The 25,469-nt window shown below is 34.3% G+C and overlaps 1 protein-coding gene and 1 long non-coding RNA gene across 2 annotated transcripts in view; one reads left to right on the forward strand and one right to left on the reverse strand.

Annotated features, from left to right (window-relative positions):
• Positions 1 to 25,469, forward strand: part of TRDN (triadin) — a 343,597-nt gene that overhangs the window by 89,474 nt on the left and 228,654 nt on the right. The window contains exons 5-7 of the mRNA XM_081044419.1: positions 4,921 to 4,980; positions 16,320 to 16,385; positions 20,617 to 20,676. Coding sequence (XP_080900545.1) covers positions 4,921 to 4,980; positions 16,320 to 16,385; positions 20,617 to 20,676 — 186 coding nt within the window. The remainder of the gene's footprint in view (positions 1 to 4,920; positions 4,981 to 16,319; positions 16,386 to 20,616; positions 20,677 to 25,469) is intronic.
• LOC308495931 overlaps positions 22,506 to 25,469 on the reverse strand; it is a 57,833-nt gene continuing 54,869 nt past the window's right edge. Inside the window, exon 6 of the long non-coding RNA XR_013993079.1 lies at positions 22,506 to 22,902. This is a non-coding gene — a long non-coding RNA (uncharacterized lncRNA). The remainder of the gene's footprint in view (positions 22,903 to 25,469) is intronic.

The raw sequence follows: 25,469 nt of genomic DNA on the forward strand, positions 1-25,469 counted from the left end.
GTATGAGAGAAGTGGTAAGGGAAAATCAGAGGTAGTGAAGGAAGTCAGAATGTACTTCCCACATTCTGTGGAAATGTGGAAATTGTACCTGTATGGACCTGTGGGCAGCCTCATACCTGGATTAAGATAGTTTGACCTCTGTGCCTCATAAACTACAAAACAATATTTAAGGTTTACTGTTACTAAGACAGTTTATGATTGTAACTAGTATGTGATGCTGAGACTTACGACATCTTCAGAGACATTGGACTCTAACCTAATTGCAGAGCACATATATTGGAGGTAAATAGTGACAGCTTTGATCTTTTTCTTTGTTCCTTATATCTAGGATTGGTTCATGTTCAAGTGAACTGTTCTTAGAGTGTCGTGATGTTAAATGCAATTTTATATACTGTCATGCATTATTGTCATGTTACACAAAATGGAGGTATACACCTATCTATGGAAATTATTAAACAACTAGAAGGTAGTATTGATATAATACAGTAAATTTTATTTGTCTTTGAAGTTTGATGAACATCATAGGGCAATCAATTTTGTCTTCACTGACTTCAAACTTTTAAATTTAATTTTGTGTTCTTGTACAAATGGTTCTTTGCTGGCAAGGGCAATTGAGAGGAACAAATCAGATATCATCTGCTTACGAGAAAAATTTCCTTCTGAAGCCTAAATTGGTAGCATGCTGTTACTCACTTGGACAGGCGCCTGAGTGGTCATCATTTCCTGGCTGAAGTATAAGGAGACAGAACTGGCTCTGTGTAGTGGCCTTCCTGGATTCTTCAGACATTTGATAGCCACACCCAGTGATGGAATCCGATCCCCAAAGAAAATGCAATGTGGCAGTAAAACATGCAGAGTGGCATTTAATTGATCCTTAAGTGTAAATCATCAGAAATAAATTTCTTTTGTCTTCTATGAGAAAAGAAACACAGGTGTGCGCATGCATTTACAAAGTTAGTTATGCTTGTCTACACTTGTCTCTATAGAAATACTAATGGTCTTCAAGTGATGATCAGTTAAAAAATCACTTCATGGTATTTTTGCACCAAAAAATGCTCATATAAGTCATCATACTTTTGTTCACTGTGAACTACAGAGGTGTTTGTGTATGTGCATGTGTGTGCATGTGTTTGTGTGTGTGTGTGTGTGTGTGCATACATTTTAATCTGTAACATTTACTGACAAAATATCTGAGTGGATCTGCCAAAAGCAGTGAAGTTCTTGGTTATTATTAGGCTGAAGTACAGAATCAGGAAAACAAAATCCTGAGTTTTTATCTTTGAGATTGGTCTAAGGTACAGAACTGGGTTGTGTCTACTTCATTTACCATAAAGTAAAAAATAAACGCTCTAAAATATATTGCCATTTTTTCCATATAATTCTCCTTTAGTTTAATTTATGTTTATTTTTGCTTAAGTAACACTTATTATGAAGTGTATCTACTATGCCAGGACTTATTTTCCACGTTAGGGTGAACTTCCTTCCGTATATTTGGGGAACAGTGGAGAGAATGTGTTTTCTCCTTCCTTTTTCTGTGTGGTGTTTATGGTTCCCATCTTTTTGAGATTTGTCTTCTTTCATTTTATTTTTTCCCTCCAGGATGGCCCCCTGCTTATTTTAGTTCTGGTTACAATCTAGAGCCCGATCCTTTCTGACAGGATGCGGCTACACGCATTAGAGTTAGAGTTAAGGAGCATCAAGGGAGCTCTTGCTACTGCTTCTTTCCTCTCTTCCCTGATGTGCAAGCTTCCACCTACCTTGCAGGAAACCCCACCATGGACCAAAATGGATTATCTAGTCCTACACTCACACCCTGTCCAAAGAGCATATCTCCCTAAAGTAAAATAGGCTGGAGGGCTCTGAAAGGATTACCCAGGCAGGATGGCCTTTAGCACCCAATCCTGCAGATTTTAACTCAGGTCTGATCTTTCTGTGTCAGTTCCAGAAACTCTTTTGTTCCTCTGAGTGGCCAACAGATGTCTGTGGAACACAAACACAAACACCCACACACACACCCCTACCACCTCTCAAGTAAAATATTATTCTGAATGATCATTTTAAGGGCTTCTTATCTCACAAGGAATGCAGCATTTCATGTAACTTTTTAAATTTATAATATTTCATCCCATTTGTGTGTTCAAATTCATCCCTACTTGGAATAAGAAATCATCTCTAAAAGGTGACTCCCTTAGCATATCCAAAGACCACTTACTTTAAATCTTTGACAGTTTACTTGCATTTTCAGCCTGAGTTATACAAAGCACTAAAGTTCTCCATGGTCTTTGTTGATTGGAATAGGTGGAAGGCAGCAGGATGGAACTGGCAAGGGAGAATTTCGAGTTTTGTTTTTCAATTCATTTCTAAAAGATTTAACCTTGAGGATAACCTAAGATTTAAGAGGAAAAACAAAAAAAATAATTTGCCCACCCATGGGTCTAGACCAGCACTGTCCAATAGTGCTATAATGTGAGCCACATATGCAATTTAAAATTTTCAAGTAGCCACAGTACAAAAAGTAAAAAGAATAATATAACATTAATTTTAATAACATGTCTTATTTAACCCAATCTGTATTTCAGTTAGGGCTCACTAAGAGTAGCAGAGCCAGGAGGTGATTATGCACATGTGTTTACATGTTAAGACACATATTACAAGGGTTTGGCTTATGTGATTGTGAGGACTGGCTAAGTAAGTCAGGAAGGGAAGATTACAAGCAAACTTGAGCCCATGGGCAGGGGCCAAAATTGCCCTCCATGGACAGAATTTCTTCCCCCTACTTGGTAAACCTCAGACCTGTTTTCTAAGGCCGTCCAATGGAATCAAACAAGCCCACCCACATGATACAGAATCATCTTCTTATTTAAAGTCAATGAATTAGGGACTTTAATTAGATCTGCAAAATACTTTCACAGCAACTCTTAGATTACGGTTCATTTGAATGACTTGGGATAGCAATCTAGCCAAGTCAAGACATAAATAAAAACCATCACAATCAATATGTCCAAAATAATATCATTCTAAAAGGTCATTAATATAAATTCATTAATGGGATATTTTACATTCTTTTTTATATTGAATCTTCATAATCCAGTATGTACTGGCTCTTATAGCACATCTTAATTTGAACAAACCATGTATCATGTCCTTAATATGCGTATGACTAGTGACTACTACATTGGACAGTGTATGTCTAGGTAGTGACAAGAGTGATTAGGCCGCTTATCTTGTATCTTTAGAGCAGTTTTAAAGATACAAGATCTCTGTGTGTGTGTGTGTGTGTGTGTGTGTGTGAAATAAGATTTATTATAGCTTTATTGCCTATAGTCTATAAATGCAACTTTATTGTGCCTTTGCAAACCGAATACATTTCTTAAAAGGCTGATTAAAGTTTCCATGCATATAGCTCCATATGATAGATTACAGCACAGCACTATTCTTGTTACATAATTATGGAAATATGATAGGGCGCAAGCGCACAGAAATAGAACTGCAGTCCTGAACCATCTGAACAAATTCTTTGGGGTCATTTTGCCCTACAGGAGCATTTGGCAATGTCTAAAGACATTTTTCATAGTCATGACTGGGGGTGGGGCTATGGAAATCTAACAGATAGAGACCAGTGATGCTGCTAGATACCATGGAGTACAGAGAATAGCCCCATTCCACTCCCAAATAATGGTTCACCCAAAAAGTCAATGATGCTATGATGAGAAAATCTGCTTTGGAGTAGGATTTGGAGTCATATTGGGAAGAGATTAAACACATGGTGATAGAGGCAGGAAGATGGAAGTTTCTTATGCACTTTGGAGATCTTTCTTGAACTTTGGATAATTTTATATTTCAGAGATGTGTATTAACTCTTTTGCATCTCCATTGCCAAATGCAAAGTCAGGGATAGGATAAGAGTGGAGGAGTGGCCTGCAAATAGTATGATGATGGATTAATGAGGAAAATGAGGGGAGGAAAACTTCACAATAGTGATTACCCCCTTCACAGATGAATGAAAGTCAGTAACTGTCTTTTCTGAAGATATTTAGGATTTTCTTATGGTTGATCTTGATTTCAGACTTTTAGAAGAAAATCCATGAAATTTACAAAGGGAAAATTTAAATGTGTAAGATGATTAGCACCATCTCAGATAATCTGTAGAATAAACAAACAAGTAAACATCATCAGCATTTTTATGAGAAAAAACATGATATTTAAGATTAAGTCACTTTTCAGAGGTGGAATCATATTTGTAAACTCTAATCTCAAATTTATTTCTATCCAAATTAACTGCCAATTCAGAACTATCTTTGTTTCTAAGCCTTGTTGATGTGTGTCTACTGAAGCTAGCACAAATTCAATATATTTGTGAAAACCTGATACTTGGGGAAAAAAACTAACTTATTTTATGAAATTATCATATCTTCATGCAGTAATTATTGGTTAAATGCAATACCAAATTCTGATTATAAATATAGTTTAGAGTCACTGCTTCTGAGATGTTTCCTATTACATAGTTGTTACAGTTCATTTCACAAATTCTTAATTTTGTATCTAAAAACTAAGTCTTCCTAAATATAAATGACATTTTTACCAAGGATTCTTAATTTGTATTGAGAGTAATTAATATAAAACATGATTATAGTTTGTGATAAATTTTAGCACCACAAACAGTGACAACATATCTTCATTGATGTAAGATTTTAAGCTTTATCGGGTAACTAATTTTGAGATAACTCAAATTTTTCCTTATTTCAATAAATGAGTGACTTATGTAGTAATATGTTATAAACTCTTGTAGACACCTACAAGCTTGTCAGATATAATAATTTAGACTTTGTGGTGGAATTATAAAGTTTAAGTCATAGCTAAACTTGTATATTTCGTATATTTTCAAAGAGCTTTTAAATGATAAATTCTATTTTCCCATAGAAATACACAAAGAAAAAACCGAAAAGCAGAAGAAACCTGAAAAGAAAATACAAACCAAAGGTAAATGTTTAATTTTGTGTTTCTTATTTTTATTTAGGATATAAAAATTTTTGTATTTTTATGTGGGAGAAAGAAAAGTTTTCATGTTTAGTTTTCTTTTGTTTTAATTTTTGTTAGTGTTTAAATAAGTACCTTTATTACCTATTTTAACTTCAGGTATAAATGTATAAATAATTTAATGATTGGAATCAAAGTAACTTCAAAATGTATGACAACCTTTGAGTTATTTACAACTGGTTTTTACTAATGTAGTACCACAAACATATTTTTTTGACCTACTGGCAAATATTTTTTTTTCTTTTAATAAGTTTCTAAAATAAATCGGAGTTCAATTTTTTTTAACATTGAATTTTTTATGCCATGCAATATTTTTAAAATCTTTGGTACAGAAATGCAGTCATTACATTGCCTCGCTGCATACTGCCAAGGCCCCACGGCTTTCTTACATAGGCTTAAGGGATAGATAAATGGCAACAACATAATAATGACTATCCCTTTCAGCTGAACTGAATCTAGAAACTACAATCTTGCATGACAGGCATATTCACAGTGGCCAACACTGTGTTGTTCATCTTACAAGCATCACTTTTCTGGGGTGACTCACAAAGCCAAACGCTTTAAAGAAACATACAGGAAGCAAAAACATTCAAAGTGACATATTTCGAAATATGGCTAGGTTTCCCCAGTGGTAAGTGTCACATGATTTCGCATTTTATTATTATTGTGTGATACAGACAGAAAGTGAAAAAATTTTCCTCAGATAAAAATTGAATATTGTCTAATATTTATTAGGTCAAAAACTGGTTAATGAAATTTTTGCAAAATAAAAGTTGCAAAATAGTAAAGTATCAAATATGAGAAGTTCTAATTAACCTAAATTGATGGCCATATGTGAATCTACTATAAAATGTCATTCAAAAAAAAATATATATATATACTTCATGTACTTCCCGTTTGTGAAGAGCTCATATCATTCTGCAGACTTTATATCTTTAATCCTAATGTTTGAATTTGTTTCAGATTGGTCATCCAATTCTTATACAATCAGAGACTTTGAAGCTTAATCAGTTGAAACCTATTTATATTTCTACTTAGGGAACTAATGTCTTCTTACTTTTCCCTTTCCTGTTTTTGTTCTTAATTCCTTTGGTCAGGGAAATTGGACACAGCTCTTAGGTATGGATTGACTAGCCATGACTGAACTAGCATGTGTTTCTATCTGCTGGAGGTTAAATAGAAACTCAACTGGTTGCGCACGATTGAGGTTTCTCTTATCTTGCACACTGTACTATTAATTTAATAGCAGTGCTGCTGTAGTGAATGTGGTGATGCAGATGGTACCATTTCCATTTTGGACCTGGCTCTATTAGAATCCTGCTGTTAAAGACTTTGAGCAGTGGGCTGTAGAGTGGGTTTATTAAACTAGTGAGTCTTGCATAATTAAAACAGTGAATTTGGCTGAGGTTTGAAATAAATTTCTCAAAGGCTGGGCTGAAGATTAGTTCCTGAATATATTTCCTGAATAGACCAAATATATTTGGGGAAAGCGAATATTTTTCAAGGAGAAAAAAGAAAAATGGAGCTTTAGCTGTTTAACACTGAAATGGGCTTCAGAAATAGTTACTTTTTTCCACAATTTTTCTGTGTGAATATGAACAAATGATTTCATTTTACTGCTTTGTTTACTGATCCAGGTAGAGTAATACCGTTTTTTTTTTTTTTATTCCCAAGCACCTCAGTGAAAATAAATGTGATTTTATAACTGTTCGCATATGTAGATAAATACATGTTTTATATATGCCTCACTCTATGTCAGTCATGGTTATATGTGACAGATAATTAGACATTTAAATTGCTATCAAAGCATTTTGAACTCTTAAAAGAAATAATACAATATATCCAAGGTAATAGCAGCCTGTAATGGTTATAGAAAAACCAGCACATGTCTGAGCCTAAAAATATCCATTAAGCTAAAGCTAGTATATTTTGGGGGACTATAAAATTTTTGGTGATGACAGAAGCCAGCTCACATCCTATTGTCTCTGTTTTTCCTCCTTCAAGGGATTCATATGGTATTCTAAAGGGTTTTAAGCGTGCGAAGTTACTTAAGGGAAAGCCCTTAAACTCTACACCTAATAGATGATTAACTCATAAACTGGAATAGAGAAAACAAATGAATATGAATCCCAGAGAACATACATTTCCAAAATAATTCTATAAAAACATGCTAATTTATTTTTAAAATATCAAAAAATTAATGTTTCAATTCTGACTCTTTTTCCTAGAAAATTAGGTACTTTTTATCTAAGTGATTTTAATTCATGAGTCCAAGATAACTTTTGTTCCTATTTTGTCCATCTATTTATTTTGTTTGATATTTTTCATTAGGAAAAAAAGAAACAGTTTTATAGAGCTGAAGAGTAAACCCTTTAATTATTAACTTGGCAATGAGGACTTCTTTTGGTTTTAAGGAATAAGCTTGGAAACGTTAATGTTTACTTTTGAATTAACCTCGTGTTTTGTTTTTTCTTCCCTAAAAGAGGTAATGAGTTATTTATAAAGAGGATCAGTGTAGTGTATATACTTCTTACCTGGTATTGAATTAATATAGTAATACAATGAAACTTTATATTTGCTTAGAAGAAACTTACAACCAAAATTTAACTTTTCCTGGATTACCAAAATGATAGTCACTAAATTTTTGCTAATATAAAAAGCCCCTGGTGAGCAGGCAAAATAAGTTCACCACACTATAGGAGTTGTGGGCATTGAAATTGGCTCTGGCAGAAGTTAGCTTGAAAAAGTTAGTTTGGAGCCATGTGTTAAAAGATAAGAAATATTGGTCAGTCTCTTCCAGTAGTCAATAGTCTGGACATCCTTTATAGGTATAAACAACTATATGCATCAATGTCTGAAAAGAAAAGAAAAAATAGTGACAGAAAAAGGATAAAGTTTATGTGTGGCCAAAACAGTGCCATGATTTCCTTAAGATATCATAATATAAATTCCTAATTAGAAATTCATACTTAATGTCCTTAATGTTCACACCTTAAATCAAAAACTTGAGAGTGTCCTGGACATCTCAAAGTATTTTTTTTTAATTGGATAATCTCTTCACATTTCAAGATAATGATTAATTTAGGATCTGTGGTGATAAATTACTTTTGAGATTTGATAAAAACTGAAGTAGTTGAACGTGAAAAGTCCCTGGACCCTCCTCCACATCTGTCGTCATCTGACTGAACACTGATAACTAATTTATTTCACTCACTGTATTTGAAGACTTTATTAACTTCTATGGCATGAAATGTCTTCATCTCTGTATTCTTTTTCCTAATAATTGACGTTACTATCCACCAAAGTTATGCAAGCTAAAATTGTGGAGTTGTTGTTGCCTTTGGTAGTACTCACCCCCGACTGGACTTTAGAATCATCTAGATAGTTTAAAAAATATGCACACTGTATTCTGGGGCCAGTAATGTTTGGGGGATAAGGGCAGAGTTCGAGTCTAGCTTTTCTAATAATTCAAATGAGTAACAAAGGTGAGAATCACTGTCAAATAAACTGATGGCCTAGAGTTTAGGTATATCCTACAGAGGTTTCCTTTGACCAGCCAGTATTTTAAAATAACATACACCTGGATGTCTTTAGGTGGGGCCTGCACCCACTCTTTATCAGTCTTCACCACTCTCTTATATCACTACTGGAGCAGACATTTATTCATCTGCCTTATCTCTAAAGGCACTTAAGTTACAATCTCTGTCATAGGCTGCCCAGTGTCTTTCAATACCAAAGTCCAGTCATGCTTGGCTCCTTGTCATACTCCCTTTTCACTGTGATTTATTCTATTCTTGCCTCTCCTCTCCCACTGCTATCTCTTCCACAATCATCTCTCAATTAGATTATGATGATCACTTCTTAACTTACCTGAATTAACACCTCAAATCCATGCAATTCATGCCACACACAGGCTTAAATCTATCTGTTGCCATCACAGTGCTTCAGAAATAAAAGCCACATTTTCTACCAGGCTATATAAGGCCCTATTCACATGATCACTGATAGCCCTACAAATTTCCAGCTTTGTGCAATTTACCACATACACTCCCTCCTCTGCAACCTACTCATCAATAGCCCTCCACTCCCAACTCTCTCCCTGTGCTCTCCATGGTCAGACCCCACCAAAATCCCCTCTGCTATAGACAAGCTGAACTATTGGTAGTCCCTAAGCAGGCACTGCTGCTGTTTCATAACTCTGTGCTTATGTGTACCCTGTTCTCTTTGGCTGTCAGGCCCTTCCTTCCTGTGTAGTCGCTTGTGAGGCTTCTGCGTTTTTCTTTGATTCTTACATGGAATGTCAGTTCCTTTAATGGGCCTCCTCTGCTGTCCCTCACTCTGGAGGCATTTAGGCACTTTCTGTATGGAAGCGTTACACCTGTCTTTGCCCTTTCAAGCATCTGACAAATTTTAATTGTGGGTATAATGACCTAACTCATGAGGGCAGGAACTGTGTTTGTCTTCATATATGTTCTAAGGCCATCCGTGACATTTATGATTCTGTGTTTCTATAGCCACGAACAAAATAATTCAGGCTCAATGGTCTCTCTGGTTCCTACCAGCTCTGAATGTATGTGCTAATATAAAATTAATGATTATTCTAACATCTAACTAAGTAAGCAATACATGAAACACAATCAGTAAATGTTGAAATAATTAATAAAGCAATTAATAAAGCATTCATTTTCTCTATTTTGTTAATCTGTATTTGATTCTTACGAACAATTATTTTTCCTTCAACAAGTCTGTGTTCATTTTCAAATATATATAATTATTCAGCTTTAATTGGGTCACTGTAATGTCAAATTTATTTAATTGGGTCACTGTAATGTCAGAAACAATTGAAGTATTTGATAGTAAGCTCCATATTAAAACAGAAATAATCTGTAAAATGAAATTAGGAAACACCCACAGTAAAATGTATAATAATATATAGATTAAAATAATATAGATTAATAATATAGATTAATTTGGACAATTTTAAAAATGCAAAAAATAAAGAAAAACTACAACAAACCAATTATCCAGCGATAAATAGTAGCATTCTTTTCCTGCTGTTTTTTCCTCTATTTAGTTGTTTTGTATTTTTTTAATTGCATATTGCCTTGTTTCTTTGCAATTAGAAATTTCATTATTGTTTTCTAATAACATTTAGTTTTTTATTTAACTATTAAGCATTTCAATTTACTTATAGAACAGAGCGAACCAGAAAAGACTAGAATCCAGGGGTAAACATACAATTAGAGGAGAGAACTTTGTCCAAGATGTCTCCTAGACTAAAAAGAGGGCCTTTTGGGCATTCAGAGCAATCGGCTTCTGCTGTATCCACTTGGGTTGTTGGGTGTTCAGGTGAAGAACTGACCTCAGAAATTGGGAGGCTCTTCACATGGCAGAAGTGTGTGCTGATGGATGGCATGTGTCAACCAGAGTGGGCCAGCCAAGGGAACGGAGGTAACCTGGAAGGCAGATACTATAAATGGAAAAAATTTGCCCATAGTCATTAGGCAATAATCACATTAATTTATTCACAGCACTTACTTTGTGCCAAACACCACACTGAACACTAAAAATCCAATGAAGAGTAAGACTCAGTCCAATGAGAGATCTAAAGAAAAGCAAATATTCAGTATACCATCATGTGGTGAGTCTTCCACAAAGAGATGTCTTGGAGGAGAGATGGTGTTTAAGGAAGCAACTGGTTGCCTTAGTTGCAGAGTGGGCTTGATTGTAGTTTTTTGGTAGAGACTGAGAGGATTGGGTGAGTTGGGATTAGTAGTTGTTTTCCGGGATTTAGTTTCCGAGGGCTGCTGTAACAAAGTATCAAAGCCTGGGTAGCTTAAAATAAGAGAAATTTGCTGTCTCAAAGCTATAGAGGTTAATTAAATTGAGTTGCAAACCATCAATTGAAGAATGTAGTAGCCTATACACTGTCTCCAAAGTCACCATCTCAGCAGAGTTGATTTCCTCCGAGGACTGTGAGGGAGAGTTTTTCTTGCTTCTCCCAGCTTCCTGGGGGTTTGCTGGCTATCCTTGGCTTGTAGATGAATCACTCCAATCTCTGCCTTCATCTTCAAATGCTGGTCTCTGTGTCTCTGTCTCTTTCTTCTGTGTGTATATCTCTAAATTTCCCCTTTTCATAAAGACACCAGTCATATTCAATTAGGTTTCACCGTAGTGATTGCAATTTAACTCAACTACCTCTATAAAGACCCAAATTCCAACCAAGGTCACATTCTGACGTACTGTAGGTTAACACATCTTTTTGAGGTGACATAATTCATCCCATAAGAATTATCACATGCACAAAGTCAAAGGGACATTTTTAAAAAGGATAACTTACTAACAATAATAATGGTTGACGAGCTTAGGATTGTTTCCGGGAAACAATTATAGTGGGGAATCAAAGACTAGCAAGGGATTTTGCTGAAGATGAGGCTCAAAAGCCAAAAAGGACGGGACATTAAAATATATCTAAATATGCTAGAGTCCTTTATAAATATGCTTTCAAAGTCCATAACTTAATTAATCAGCTGTGTTACATAAACTTTTATTTTTCTCTTCTATCAGTTTTACTTCGCTTTATATAAATAAATAAAATTTTATTATGAAAATGAAGTATACATGCTATTGTTAGGCTAGATTGTAGATAACATGCTTGGAGAATCTAATCAATACACTTGGCTCAGAACAAGTTTACAATCTTGGGATGTACAAGGCAGCCTAGTTTTGGGCAGGAGTACTAGTTTAACAATCTACTAACTATATTCATATTCACCTCTGTAATGGACTTCTTACAAGCCTGTGGTTTCTTATCCAGGAAAGAGGCTAATTGGCCTCTTAGGTTCCAACCACCTCTAAAGTTGTGTGTTTATATTGAATTAAAAATGACAAATTCTTCCTGTAGGACAAATGAATAATACAATCTTTGAGAAGCTTCTGTACTCAAAAATGGTTTTCTGTTGCAAACTGTGTGGATCATTTTGCCTTAGCATAGAATGGAAATTGTACAAATTAGTTACAAAAAACGTGAAACACACACAAAAACGTACGCGCTAATCAAGAGCACATCTGGCATTTTTGTGTAGTGGTGGCAAAAGCAGAAACATTTTAAAGGGTTTAAAATGAATGTATATCTTGTTTTTTTCATAAAAAAATGATTAATTCAAAACATGGATATATATGAATTTTATGAAGCTCTTTGAAATGTTGACCTACTTAAACTTTACAGACCACTTCAGTGCTGATACCTCCTACCACAAAAGCACCAGAAAACTGAGCAGTATTGAAAATAATTAAAAGAAACATCAGCAAAATCTATTACAGCTAACCATTCTCCCCAGTCTTTTATAATACAAAGGTGTAATGGTTACTTGCTTTTCCATCTGATTTCTTCTGGTTTGTGCACTCAAGATCAATCCTGTACAGTAGCTCTGTAGTCAAGTATAGTTTCCAGAGTTGTTGTGTGTGTGTTTTTTTAATTTTTATTGGGGAATATTGGGGAACAGTGTGTTTCTCCAGGGCCCATCAGCTCCAAGTCGTTGTCCATCAATCTAGTTGTGGAGGGCACAGCCCAACTCCACCAGCTCTAAGTCCAGTTGCTGTTTTCAGTCCTTAGTGGCAGGAGGTGCAGCCCACCATCCCACACGGGAATTGAACCAGCAACCTTGTTGAGAGCTTGCGTTCTAACCAACTGAACCATCTGGCCGCCCCTCCAGAAGCTCAGTGGCAGTTTGTTGTCTTTAATCTAGTTGTGGAGGGCGCAGCTCACGGGCCCATGTGGGAATCAAACCGGCAATCCTGTTGTTCAGAGCTTGTGCTCTAACCAACTGAGCCACCCAGCTGCCCCTAGGTTCCAGAGTTTTGGTTAATTAAATTTATCTGCTAACCATCTATTGAAGAATATAGTAACCTATACAAATCAGTACTTTGACATTTGGGCACCAAAACTTTTGATTTTTTTAACTAAGAGCAGAGAAATCAGCAAACAGCTTTGACAACCTGGCCCTGAATGCCTACTGCTTGGCTTGGATAAAGTTTTGCTGGATGAGAAGCTCAAGGTTAGGAGCACTGTGAGCTCCAATACACTTCTGTAAAGAACACAGAGCCGCTGGCAGGTGGCCAGGCCTAAGGGCTGTGAAAGCAGAGCACGGCTTGCAGAGTGCTGGAGAGGGACCATATGGGGAGGGAGTTTCGAGCGATGAGCTTCAAAGTTGAGTTGAGCTGAATGTTCTGGTCAGGGAAAGGTCAGAGTCTGGGCAAGTGCAGGAACAGCAGGCCCATGCCAACTCAGATGCCAAACATCAGGGCCATTCCAACTGGTGGATTCCATTTGTTTTTAATTATCTACATACCTAAGGGACTTTTGTATCTTGTAAATAAGGATGACAAACAAATTAAGCTCCAGCAGGTGCAACAAGCTTATTTTACCCTGTTCTAAAACTGTCCTAGCTAAGATGTAACCTGCCAAATAGAGCTGGTGCCAAAAAGAGTACTTTCTTCATCCGTATAAAAACTTCTGGTTATGGTTTCTAAACAAAGAGATGTCAAAGAAAATGCAGCTGTTGTAGCAAATTATTTTTATTTTAGAGTTATTATTAAGGCAATTACTGATGATTGCATTGTTTTGATGACAGAAATTTCAAAACTTGGTATTCGAGCTCAATCTTGCCAAAGTTTAAGTTTCTATCCAAGAAGCTTTAGTGGCTCTCTGCCATTTTGAACAGCTCCCCTAGAGTATATGAGTCCAGCTGCTTCATGAAACAGTATTACGGTGCCATTTCTGAGAGTGATAATGAAATTCCAACCTACAGGACTGTGTCTGTAAATCACAACTCTGAGGAACCAGATTTTCCCCCAGGGTAATAGAAATAGAGAATTAATATGCTAATTTGTGTCTGAATTCAGCCCCCTTGCTCTTCTGATTTTGTACTATTAATTCTCCCATTTACTCCCATGCACATGTCAATCGCAAAATCCTTTAGTGGAGTGGACAGCCAGCTGTCCAAAGTGGGTGAAGTCTGGCCTATCACAGAGGCAGAGACTCCGATTAGGTGTTCTCTTGGGGGTCTTGCCAATCAGGGTTCCAAAAGCACTGCTTATCTCACACAAACTTGGTTTCCCCTAGAGAAAGTTTAAAAGAGGTTTTGTTTCTGCCAATATTTTTTTTTTCAGCTTAGTTAAGAGTGATTCAAAGAAACCAAAATAAGCCATTTGTGGCCATGTGTGAATACGAATGTCCTCTTCTTATTTTGTCAGATTTTTATTTTGAATTTAGTAACTCAGAAATACCTAGAAGAATCACTGAATGCGAAAAGACAAAATAATGTTCTACGGTATTTTTTTTCTTGTTTCTCAGTGGGTTTTAATTATCTAAGAAATTTTTAACACATTATAAAACTTTTAAACAGCTGGAAGCACACAATTCTTATTATATCTATATCACATCATCAATAAATCGAATTTCAGTAGAAAATGAAAATAATTCTTCCTATAATATTTTAGAATTCCTCTCATTCAGAAGTATCTATTGAGAGTCCACTATGTGAGAGACACCATATAATGAGCCACAGATGCAAAAATAAAATAATAGTCCCTAAAGCAATTTTATAGTAAGACATACAAATAATTATGGTATTATTATTTAATTGCTAAAATAGAATTATACACATGGCGCGGTTGGTGCATGAAATGAGTAGAGATCAAAGGACATTTAATAGAGATGAAGGCCTTGAGACACGACGCAGAGGGTGCATGGAAGAGAGGAAATTTAGGTGTGGGAATTCTAGGTGGAAGACCTGAGCAGATAGAGATGTAAAGGCATTTCATAGGGCACAGGGTGTGCTTGTGGAGCTTCCAGAATTTTGAAATAAATGGAATGTAAAGTCCAAGGGAAAATTCCTGGTAGATAAGATGGGGTTGCTAAGCAAATGTCAGATCACTAGAACAATGACACATTTGTATATTTGATATAGCACCTACTATGTGACAGATACCATACTAAGCAATGAGGGAGATACTATTTATAACAAAGAGGTCAATGGTATAATCATATATTCATGTAATACAAGTTACTCTGAGAGAGAAAAATCTAAATCTAAAGGTTCAGAGACTAGTCAGGATATTATTATAATAGTATGTGTAATAATAATCTACCCGTGCTCATCCTACTTCAACTTTTGGAAACATTCCTTTCCGCTTTCTCCTACCCACTCCCTTACAAGGTTGGTTTCTTTTCATCTTTCATATCCTTAAATGTCACTTCTACCAAGGAGCATTCTCCAATCACACAGACTACGTTAAAGTCTCCTTGTATACACCGACATGCCACTGGGAATATTGTCTTCGTAGCAATTACACTAACTGCAATTAACTATCTTTGTAAGTATTTGTTTAGCATCCATCATCCATTAGCTTGTTGACATCATGATGACAGAAATCGAGTCTGTCTTGCCTATCAGGGTCTTCAGCACTTGGCAGGTGCCCTTCCTATATTTTTATGTAAATAAATGATAGGCAGGGAATATAATCTTGAGTGAAAGATGGGTAAGAGAAATATTAAACAGGTATGATTGAAAGAGCTGGATAAATGAACAAAAATGGAAAATAAAAGACAAATCCTACATCTGTCCCATATTTCTAGCTTAGAAAATTGGTGGTGCCATTAATAAGAGTTATGACTAAATTGTGGGGTAAAATTTTGACTTAAATTGGAGCCCCACTATATTAATTACTTGGTTCACAGCTCACATTAAATTAGATTTTGTTTACTTTGAAAGGATTTGGTTTTGAAAGGATATTGCTGTCATCCCACTATATTTTCAAAAACTTTTATTGTGGATTGTTTCTGTAGAAGACTACCACATACTATTTAGGTTGATTATTTGCTTCAGGTTCAGAAGATTATCTCCTGTATTTTTGTTCTCATATTTTTGGCATTCCTCCAGTATTGAGCTGGGTTCCTTTGGCATATGGCATGATACATTTTTTACACTTTCCATTTAATTAAGGTAAAGTTATAGATTTGGAAAAGCTGAGGGATATTATTATCTTTGCAATAGACTGGTTTTGGTGTGAGTTTGTGCTTGGATGTGAAATAAAAATAGAAATTAAAGAAATCTATAATTATCTTAATGTTTAAACCTCTAACTGTGTAAAACCTCATGCCAGCTAAAGAAAAATTTCTAAAGGCAGCCAATAAGTTAGGACCTCAAAGACTGCCATACAATCATCCCATAATTTATTCTATTTATTTAAATAAAAAAGTATTGTCTGCTTCTTTCCAGTTACACACAGAGAAAAAGGAAAAGACAAAGATAAAGTAAAAGAAAAAGAAAAACCTGAAAAGAAAGGTATGCTGTTTTTCTTATTGTTGTTTTTACACATTGGTCCTTTCCTGTTTGACCTCTCCTTCTTTACAATCAGATTTTAGATGACCATACATTTATGTTTTTAATTATATTATGATAATTTCTTTAGAGTTGAATCTGAAAAGAGTAATTTCTGGGTTAAAGGAATTAATATACTTAAGACTTTTGAACTCTATTACCAGGTTACTGTCTAGAAAAGTTGTGCCAATTTTTTCCCAGGCAGTTTTGAGACTGCCTCAGCCAACAATGAAAATGTTATTTCAGTAAATATTTGCCTATTTGATAGGTTAAAAAAAAAGTGTACTTCATTATTTAACTTGCATCCTTTGATTACCTATTATACTGGACTTTTAGGTTTTTTCATTTTTGTTTATTTGTTTAGAATGTGCAATGCAGACTCATTGTTTAATACATAAAAATACATTGTGAAAATCTTCTTCTTGCCTTGCTCCCACCTCCAGGTCACCATTCCATCCTACCTACATATAAATACAGTCATCACTTTTATGAGTTTTACGTGTGTATTTCAGAGCTTACTTGTGCATTTATAAGATATTATAGGTTATTGTTTCTCCCTATAGATGGAAAGATCTCCAGGACATATTGATAAATTATAAAAGCCAGAGTATAGGACATTACAAAATTATGCATGTCCTATACTCTTGCTTTTATAATTTATCAGTATGTCCTAGAAATCTTTCCATATAAGTAAATAGATATTTTCCTCATTCTATCAAAGAAAAATGTTTAAATACAGATACTTTCTTCCACTTTATCTTTAACCACTTACTTATAGATTGAAGGATTTAACTATGAGTTTTAGCAACGTATATTTCTTGTGTAACTTTTTACACTCATTACCCATTTCTCCTAATGATATTTGTGCATGTCATTTGGGCACATATCCCTGATCTGTCACTTTTTCAAATATTGTTCTCTGTTAGTTTTGTAGTTAATGTTAGGGTTTCTCTCTGTGTAGATAGAGATTTGTGAGTGAGTGTGTGTGTGTGTGTGTGTGTGATATCTCTGTGTGTGAGTTGAGAGTCTTGAATTTTTATGTGGCTAGGTATTTTGATATTTTCTTTTAGTATTTTTGCTTTTAAATCTTCATCCAAAGATTAAATCAATAGTTACTAATATTTTCCTCAAGCTTTAAAAATGTTTTACATTTTACATTTAACTTTAATTCATCAAAAATACATTTCAACGTGTGATGAGAAATAAAATTCTAATTTAATGTTTTGCTCTTGTTTAAGAGTGACATTTGTCTAGGGTATTTAGGCTAGATTTCAGTTGATTTATGTGTCCACAATGTGCATAGCCTGCTGAATTATCTTGTTTTTGAAACATTCCACTTAGATAGAATGTTTTATGATATCTAAGAATCATATCAGTTGAAACATGCTCCTATCTTCTTTACTATATATTCACACTTGAAAATTTGAATTAAATAGTTGTTATTTTGTTAATGTTTACTTAGTGATAATATCCATGAATTTCAGTACAGCCATCTTTTTTTTTCTAGATACAGTTATCCGTTTCCTGTCTGCTACTGAGTTATATGGAATTATTAGAATCAGATTCTGTGTACTCTGATTAGATAAAATAATCTGATATTTCTTATGGCTTTTTTGAAACCTTCACAGTGGCTAAATATTTTTGTTAAAAAAATTATTGAGAATTTGTTGCCCTTTAATTATAAATGTTGCAGGAAATTTGTCCAAATTGAAAATGCTCCATTTTAATGGCCCTTTTATTTATTGTATGCCAGTTAAAGGAGTTTGTTTTTTATGCTATAAATGGTTATGCTGTAGCACCATGACCTTGTGTGAACTGTGCCCCTCTTAGCCTGGCATAGTGCTCCTTCAGCTATTGTCCAGTATATTCCCCATAACCCCAAATGCTATCAGAGGTGACTGTGGGGCAAGCTGAGATGTATAGAGGCTGAAATCCTGGAGGGGAAGACAGGTGCTATCTCGTAGCTCTGCAGCTGCCAAGATCAATCAGTCTTCAACTGGACATTGTCCTTTAAGCTTTCAATGAGACTGAATCATCTCTGAAAGATTCAGAGATGGGAAATCACTCATAGACTATTTTCTTTTCTATATTATAGGCATTACCTCATTTGATCTATTTTTTATTAAATTTACTGGGGTGACATTGGTTAATGAGACTATATAAATTTCAAGTGTACATTTCTGTAGTCCATCATCTGTATATAGCACTGTGTGTTTACCACCCAAAGTCCACAGTCTCCCTCCATTACCACATATTTGACCCTCTTTACCCTCTTCTATCTCCACCAACCCCCCTTCTGTGGTAGCCACCATACTGTTGTCTATCAAAGTTTTTTTTGTTTGTTTGTTCATTTGCTGTTTTCCATGTTATATTCCACATATAAGTGAAATCATATGGTTCTTGTCCTTTTCTGTGTGACTTGTTTCACTTAACCTAATACTCTCAAGATCCATCCAAATGGCAGTATTTCATCCTTTCTTATGACTGAGTAATATTCCATTGTATATATGTACCACATGTTCTTTATCCAATCATCCATCAAAGGACACTTGGGCTGTTTCCATGTCTTGGCCACCATGAATAATGCTGCAGTTAACATAGAAGTACATATATCTTTATGAATAAATGTTTTCAAATTTTTAGGTAGATACCCAGAAAAAGGATTGCTACATCACATGGTAGCTCAATTCTTAATTTTTTAAGGAACTTCCATAATGTTTTCCATAGCAACTGTACCAATTCACATTCCCACCAGCATTGTATGAGGATACATTTTTCACCACATCCTCTCCAACACTTATTTCTTGTCTTGTTGATAATTGTCATTTTAATAGGTGTGAAGTGCTATCTCATTATAGTTTTGATTTGCATTCCCTTATAGCTAGTGAAGTTGAGCGCTTTTTCATATATCTGTTGGTCATTTGTATGTCTTGGGAAAAGTGTCTGTTCAGATTCTCTGCCCATTTTTTAATTGGATTGATTTTTTTGTTGTTATTGAGTTGCATGAGTTCTTCATGTATATGGATTTCGCCTCCTATTGGAGGTATTATTTGCAAATATCATACACTATATTTTAAAATAACAGTTCTTAAACACATATTTCAAGCATATTGTCTCCTTTTTGTAGTACAAGTAAAGCTGATAAACATTACTATTCCTCTATTGTTGGAGAAATGCAAAGAATTGGGGCTCAAATTTTTTACTCTAATAATTTGGCTCTTTTCTTAACCCAACTATTAAATTTATGTTAACATTTAATTTTCTATAATTTCTTTAATTTCCATTATTTTTCTTTCACAGATAGCATGTAAATGTCAAAACATACGGTAATTTGGAAAACTACCAAACCACACAGTTTAATATATTTGAATTATAAAAATAAGCTGTGCATGCTGTTGTACTTCTCAGAACTCCTTTATTTAAACAATTGAGAGACAAGATTTTACTAGTTTATGTAAATAACATAGAAGTTAGTAAAATAAAGTCATATTGATTTATTAATTTATTAACATATACAATGAGAAGATATAATGTTTCAGGTATCATGTTGAATGCTGTTCAATTAAGAAGCGGCACTCAGTCAATAATCCTTTATGACTTTATTTTCTTTTGGTAGCTCTCATCCAGAGGTGCTATCCCTAGGAGGTATTTAGTGGGGGGAGGGGAATTGGTTGTCAAAATGTTTTTGGAGTGAAGGGCATTTGGTGAGCAGTGACCAGAGAAGCCAAGCATTTTATTAATGCATACGAAAGTCCCATGTACTGAGACCTACATCTCAGTTATGTCATTGTTGAGACATACTGTGTTTAATCAAAGCTCTAGTGCTGATTTCAATATTTCTTTTTATTAATCCTAATGAGAGTGCTTTTTTCTGATAAAATGATATATCTTTCAACAAATCCTTATAAAATTTTTCTCTCTTAGTTTGTTTCTTTAAAATGTTATCTCTTTGGAATAATAACTTTAACGGGGAAGGGGGACTAGTTTTGAAAATGCTTTCTAAGTCTTAATGCAATGTCTTAAAAATTTAACTCCAGTTATTATTACACTGGTAACTATTCCTGAATTAGGCTCATAAATGTCATCAATCTCAGAATTGTTCATGATTTTGGTGGCTATAAAACTGAGGTTAAAGATAAAGCTTAGTCTTGAAATCTATTAAAAGGGTGTACTAATATAAAATTTTCTGTTTAAGCTGCTCACAAGGAAAAAATTGAGAAAAAAGAAAAACCAGAAACAAAGACAGTGTCAAAAGGTAACTTTTTCTTTATTATTTCTGTAACTAAATTATTTTCTGCTAAAGTTTACATTTTGGGTAACAACTGATGATTGTAAACATTTAGTGTTTCCTTTATGTAAAAATAAATTTGGCCTTACATTTAAAATTTAATATCAAAAGAATAATAAAACTGAATACTTCAAATAATACAGCACCTCAAGATTTGAGATGAAAAGGAAGAGCTGAATTTTGGCCCTCATGATTTTTATCCCTTGGTGTCATCCCAGTGATTATGTTACATTGCATGGCAAAAAAGAGTTCCCAGAAGTAGTTATAATTTAGAGATTATTCTGAATTATCCAGGCGGGCTCAATGTAATCTCATGAATATTTAAAAGCATCGAGATGTGGCAAAAGAAGAAGAGAGATTTGAAGTGTGGGAAGAACTTACTCCCCATTGCTAGTTTGAAAACTGAGGGGGACACCTGGAAAGCGTGAGAAGAATTCTGCCAACACATTGAATAAATGTGGAGGCCAACTCTTCCCTGGAATCTCCAGTAAGAAATGCAGCCCTGTTGACAACTTGATGTTAGCCTTATGGAGCCTAACCAGAGAATGCAGTCGAGCCACATCATGCCAAGACTTTTGAACCATTGAAACTAGGAGACGTTAAATGACTATTGTTTTAAGAAACTAAGTTTTTACTATAGCAATAGAAAATAATTACAACATAACTGGTTTACAGTTTTTGACCAGTATTACATCTTGAGTTTGATTTTAAAAGATTCAAATTCAGGATTTCTTTTTCATTCTTTCTCTCTTTCTCTCTCTTTCTTTCCTTCCTTCCTTCCTTCCTTCCTTCCTTCCTTCCTTCCTTCCTTCCTTCCTTCCTTCCTTCCTTCTTTCTTTCTTTCTTTCTTTCTTTCTTTCTTTTTCTCTTTTTCTTTTTCTTTTTTTTGTCAAGAAGGAAAGGTTGTGCATGCAACTTGTTCAATATTTTAGGTCACTGAAGACCCAAAATGTCTTAATAATACACCAAAAAAATCAATTAGACTATCAATGTAATGTTATGCATTTTGAAGGATTGCATGAATCAGATTTTACTATTTGAAATTTGTCTACAAAATGTTTGTTGTTAGAAAAATATGGATTCTAACTGATAGTTCAATCTTAACTACTAAATTTCCTCCTCATATTTTAAAATATAGGGTTTATGTGATCAGTATATTTTAGAAATCTTAATTCAGTATTTTTAGGGGACTAATTATTTAAAGAAAAATGGGAATCTATTTTCAAAATCCAACGTGTTGTTTATCTATACAATGTAAAATAATTAGATATTGACAAAAGGCAGCTATATCTTTTACTAATTCTTTCAATAAAATAATCAAATATTTTATTGAAGTTAAGATGGATGAATTACAAATTGAGACTTTGCTTCCTAGAAAGTAGCATGAACTTAGTCTCAGTATGAAATTTATAACTAAATACATGTTTTTTATTCTGTTTAGTTCTTGGCTTTAAAATACGTCAGAATGAACTATTTCATTCAAATCTTTGTCATATTTGAATGAAAACAAATCTATGTAATTCCCATATATATATATATATATATATATATATATATATGTATACACACACATGAATTTATGTGTACATGTATACATGAGATCTTAAAGCTAGTACGGACATTAGAAATGACCATCCCTAACATCCTAGTTTAACAGGTGAAGAAACTGACCTCTAGGGAGAAAACAATTTGGCCAGATCATAAAACTAGGATGGAATTGCACTAAAACAAAACTTCAAGTGCATTGAGTGTGAATCACGTATTCCTTCCAAATATAATTAAATAAATTATTTATTCAACAAATATTTAATACTTTATTCATTATTGATTGCTGTGGAAAAAATTAACATAAATTTACAGGTTAAAGTCTATACATATATATTATCTCATAGTTTCTGCAGGCCAAAAGTCTGGGCGTGGCTAAGCTCTGTCCTCTGCTTTACAATGCCGCACAACACTGCAATCAATGTATTAGACAGAGCTGCAATCCCAACTGAAGGCTAAACTGAAGAAGGATCATTTTCAGTTCATTGGGGAAGGATCATTTCCAGGTTAATTTGCTTGATCGTTGGCAAGATTCAGTTCTTCAAGACCTGTTGAATGAGAACCTCAGTTCCTCTGGCTGCTGTCTGGAGACCATCCTCAGTTCCTTGCCACATGAGTCTCACTAATATGACAGTTGACTTATCAAACCTAGCAAGAGAGAAAATCAGCTAACAAGAGAGAAATAATAATCATATGTAGGCTAGTATGGAAGTCACATACTATTGGTTAGCAGTAAATTTTTAGGCCAGCCTATATTCAAGGGAAGAGGATTACACCCTTGAATATAGGCTGTATAAATACCAGAAGGTAGAGATCATTGGGGCCATGTTGAGTCAGCCTGGCCTGCCACAGATCACAAATACTTTATTTACATATTTTTATTCTTCTGGGGGACATAGCTGTAAACAAATGATGGGAGTATGTGTGTGCATGTGTATATGCATGTGTGTATATACATACATATATACATCTATATGTGCATGTGTGTGTATATATATATATATATATATATGCATGCGTGTGTGTATATACACCCACACACAAACATATATAATTTTGTTTTTTATTTTTTATATGTCTATACATTGTTGGGAATATGGGAATACATAGGAAATGCTCTTTGTAAAATGGGTAATTTGAAGGAAAATGAATAAGATTAAAAAGTAATACTTTGTAGACTGTTACAATTAAGTTAGAAACAAAGATAACCTATCATATCTGAAAGGTATGAGTAGCATTAAAGTAGAATCTCCCTCTCAAGAACTTTGATGACTGAGGAACTTCCGTGGAACACAAAATGTTTATTTTTGTTTCGAGCACAGCCTAGCCATGGTCAGCAGCTTCAGAACCACCTCAGGACTTCCTACTGGAAACAATGAGCCTTTTGATGTCAATCCTGACACATGTGTAGGACCTCAGATCCACTGTGAAAACTAGCCAGTTTCCATAGTTTATTAAAAGTAACAAAGACAGGGAAGAAGAAGAGAATGACAGAATGCTCTACTAAACTTTTTTCAGTAAGGGATATTATCATACTGAGCTCTAGTTCCCCAGAAAATAGTTCCAAGCCCTGGCCATGCTATGCTCTAAGGAAGAGTTTGTTAGATAAACATGTGAGTTGTGCATATCTGAGATACTGTTGGCCATCCCAGTGGAACTTTCTCTTCACACAGAAACTAATGAACACGCGTATTGGGTGTGCAGTTCCAGAATGATATTGATTTAAAGTCACGTGCATGGAGCTGATGGTTTCAGTCACAGAAATGAGTGTGTAGTAGGAAAGAGCAAAAATCAGCAAAGCGGATTTAGGCATGTATTAAAGGGATGAGAAGAAAATCCCCAATTGAAGATAGTCAAAAAAACTACAAAGGCATTAGAAGTTTGTGGAATGATTGGGTAATTTTCATATGAGAGTTTTATAGTCAAGTAACATTGGAAACAATGCATAGCATAATTCCCCTCCTTGAAGGTTATCAATACACTTTAGCTTTGAGAAATCTATATGAAAGAATCTGATTTAACTTAGTGTTTCCAAATTTATTTGATCATAGGAATATACCCCTGCTGTTCACATCTCCCTGGAAAATTTCTGACCAACAGTGCTTTGGGAGGTGTTGGTCCGTTCAATTAAATCAAGTACTGCAGACAATTCTGCTTTTGCAAACACCAGGCATTATCATTTTTGTTCTTCTGTTTACTCTTCACTGGACTTCACAATATTATCTTGACTTCTTCTCAGACCATTGCTTAGTGTACCACAGTTAAGAAATTTGATTGTAATATTTTCATCAAATTCTTCAACATGAGTGATAATAAAGAATAGCTATTACACTGGTAAATATAATAACATGAGAAAATTCAACACTGTAGTACTGTGGTGTCTAGTGATTCTGTGTCATCCCACAGAATAATGCCCATTAGGCAGTATCTACAAACAGTTTTCCTCAGATGTGTGCTATATTACAGCTTTTCTAAATAAAAAATTCACAAACTGATTAATTCATATTTCTTGTTCCTTTCTACCAAATACACATAATTAAAAATAATTTAATTAGAAATATGTTTGTATAGACAATATATGCAAATATGTTATAATCCATATATATTCATGAATATCATATTTATATGTGTATATACATACATATGTATATATATGTGTATATATATAGATAGATAGATATAGATATAGATATATAGTCTAATTTATAGACCTTTTTGTTTACTAGGATATATTTAAGGGCTTTAAAAGTGACTAGAATTAATATTTCTGACTTAAGACTACCAGGGGCTAATATGTCAATTTTTGCTCTTTTTTTTTTTGGCTCTTTAAAGTCAAGTCATTAGAGACTGAATGTATTTGAGTCATCCTTTAATGGATTTTATTATTTTACTTCTATTAGTCACCATCCATGCAAGTAATTTTACGTTTACATCCTGATAGGTTTTTTAAAAAATGCTTTCTTGATGGTTCAGATTCTTGAATGACTTTTAAGGTATTTCAGTTGTGGAACAAAATAATACTATCCTTTTAAAAGGTCTTTTTGGGGGGCTCTTTGGATTGGGCATGGCCTTTCATTGAACATGCCTGTATATACATCACCTGCATACTTTTCTTAAGATTTTTATTAAAATTGTAGCTAATATACAATATTATATTAGTTTTGGGGAACGCCATAGTTATTCAACATTTATATACCTAAAGAAATGGTCACTAT

Source organism: Rhinolophus hipposideros (assembly GCF_964194185.1).
Source record: "Rhinolophus hipposideros genome assembly, chromosome: 3".
In the NCBI taxonomy this organism is placed as follows: Eukaryota; Metazoa; Chordata; class Mammalia; order Chiroptera; family Rhinolophidae; genus Rhinolophus; species Rhinolophus hipposideros.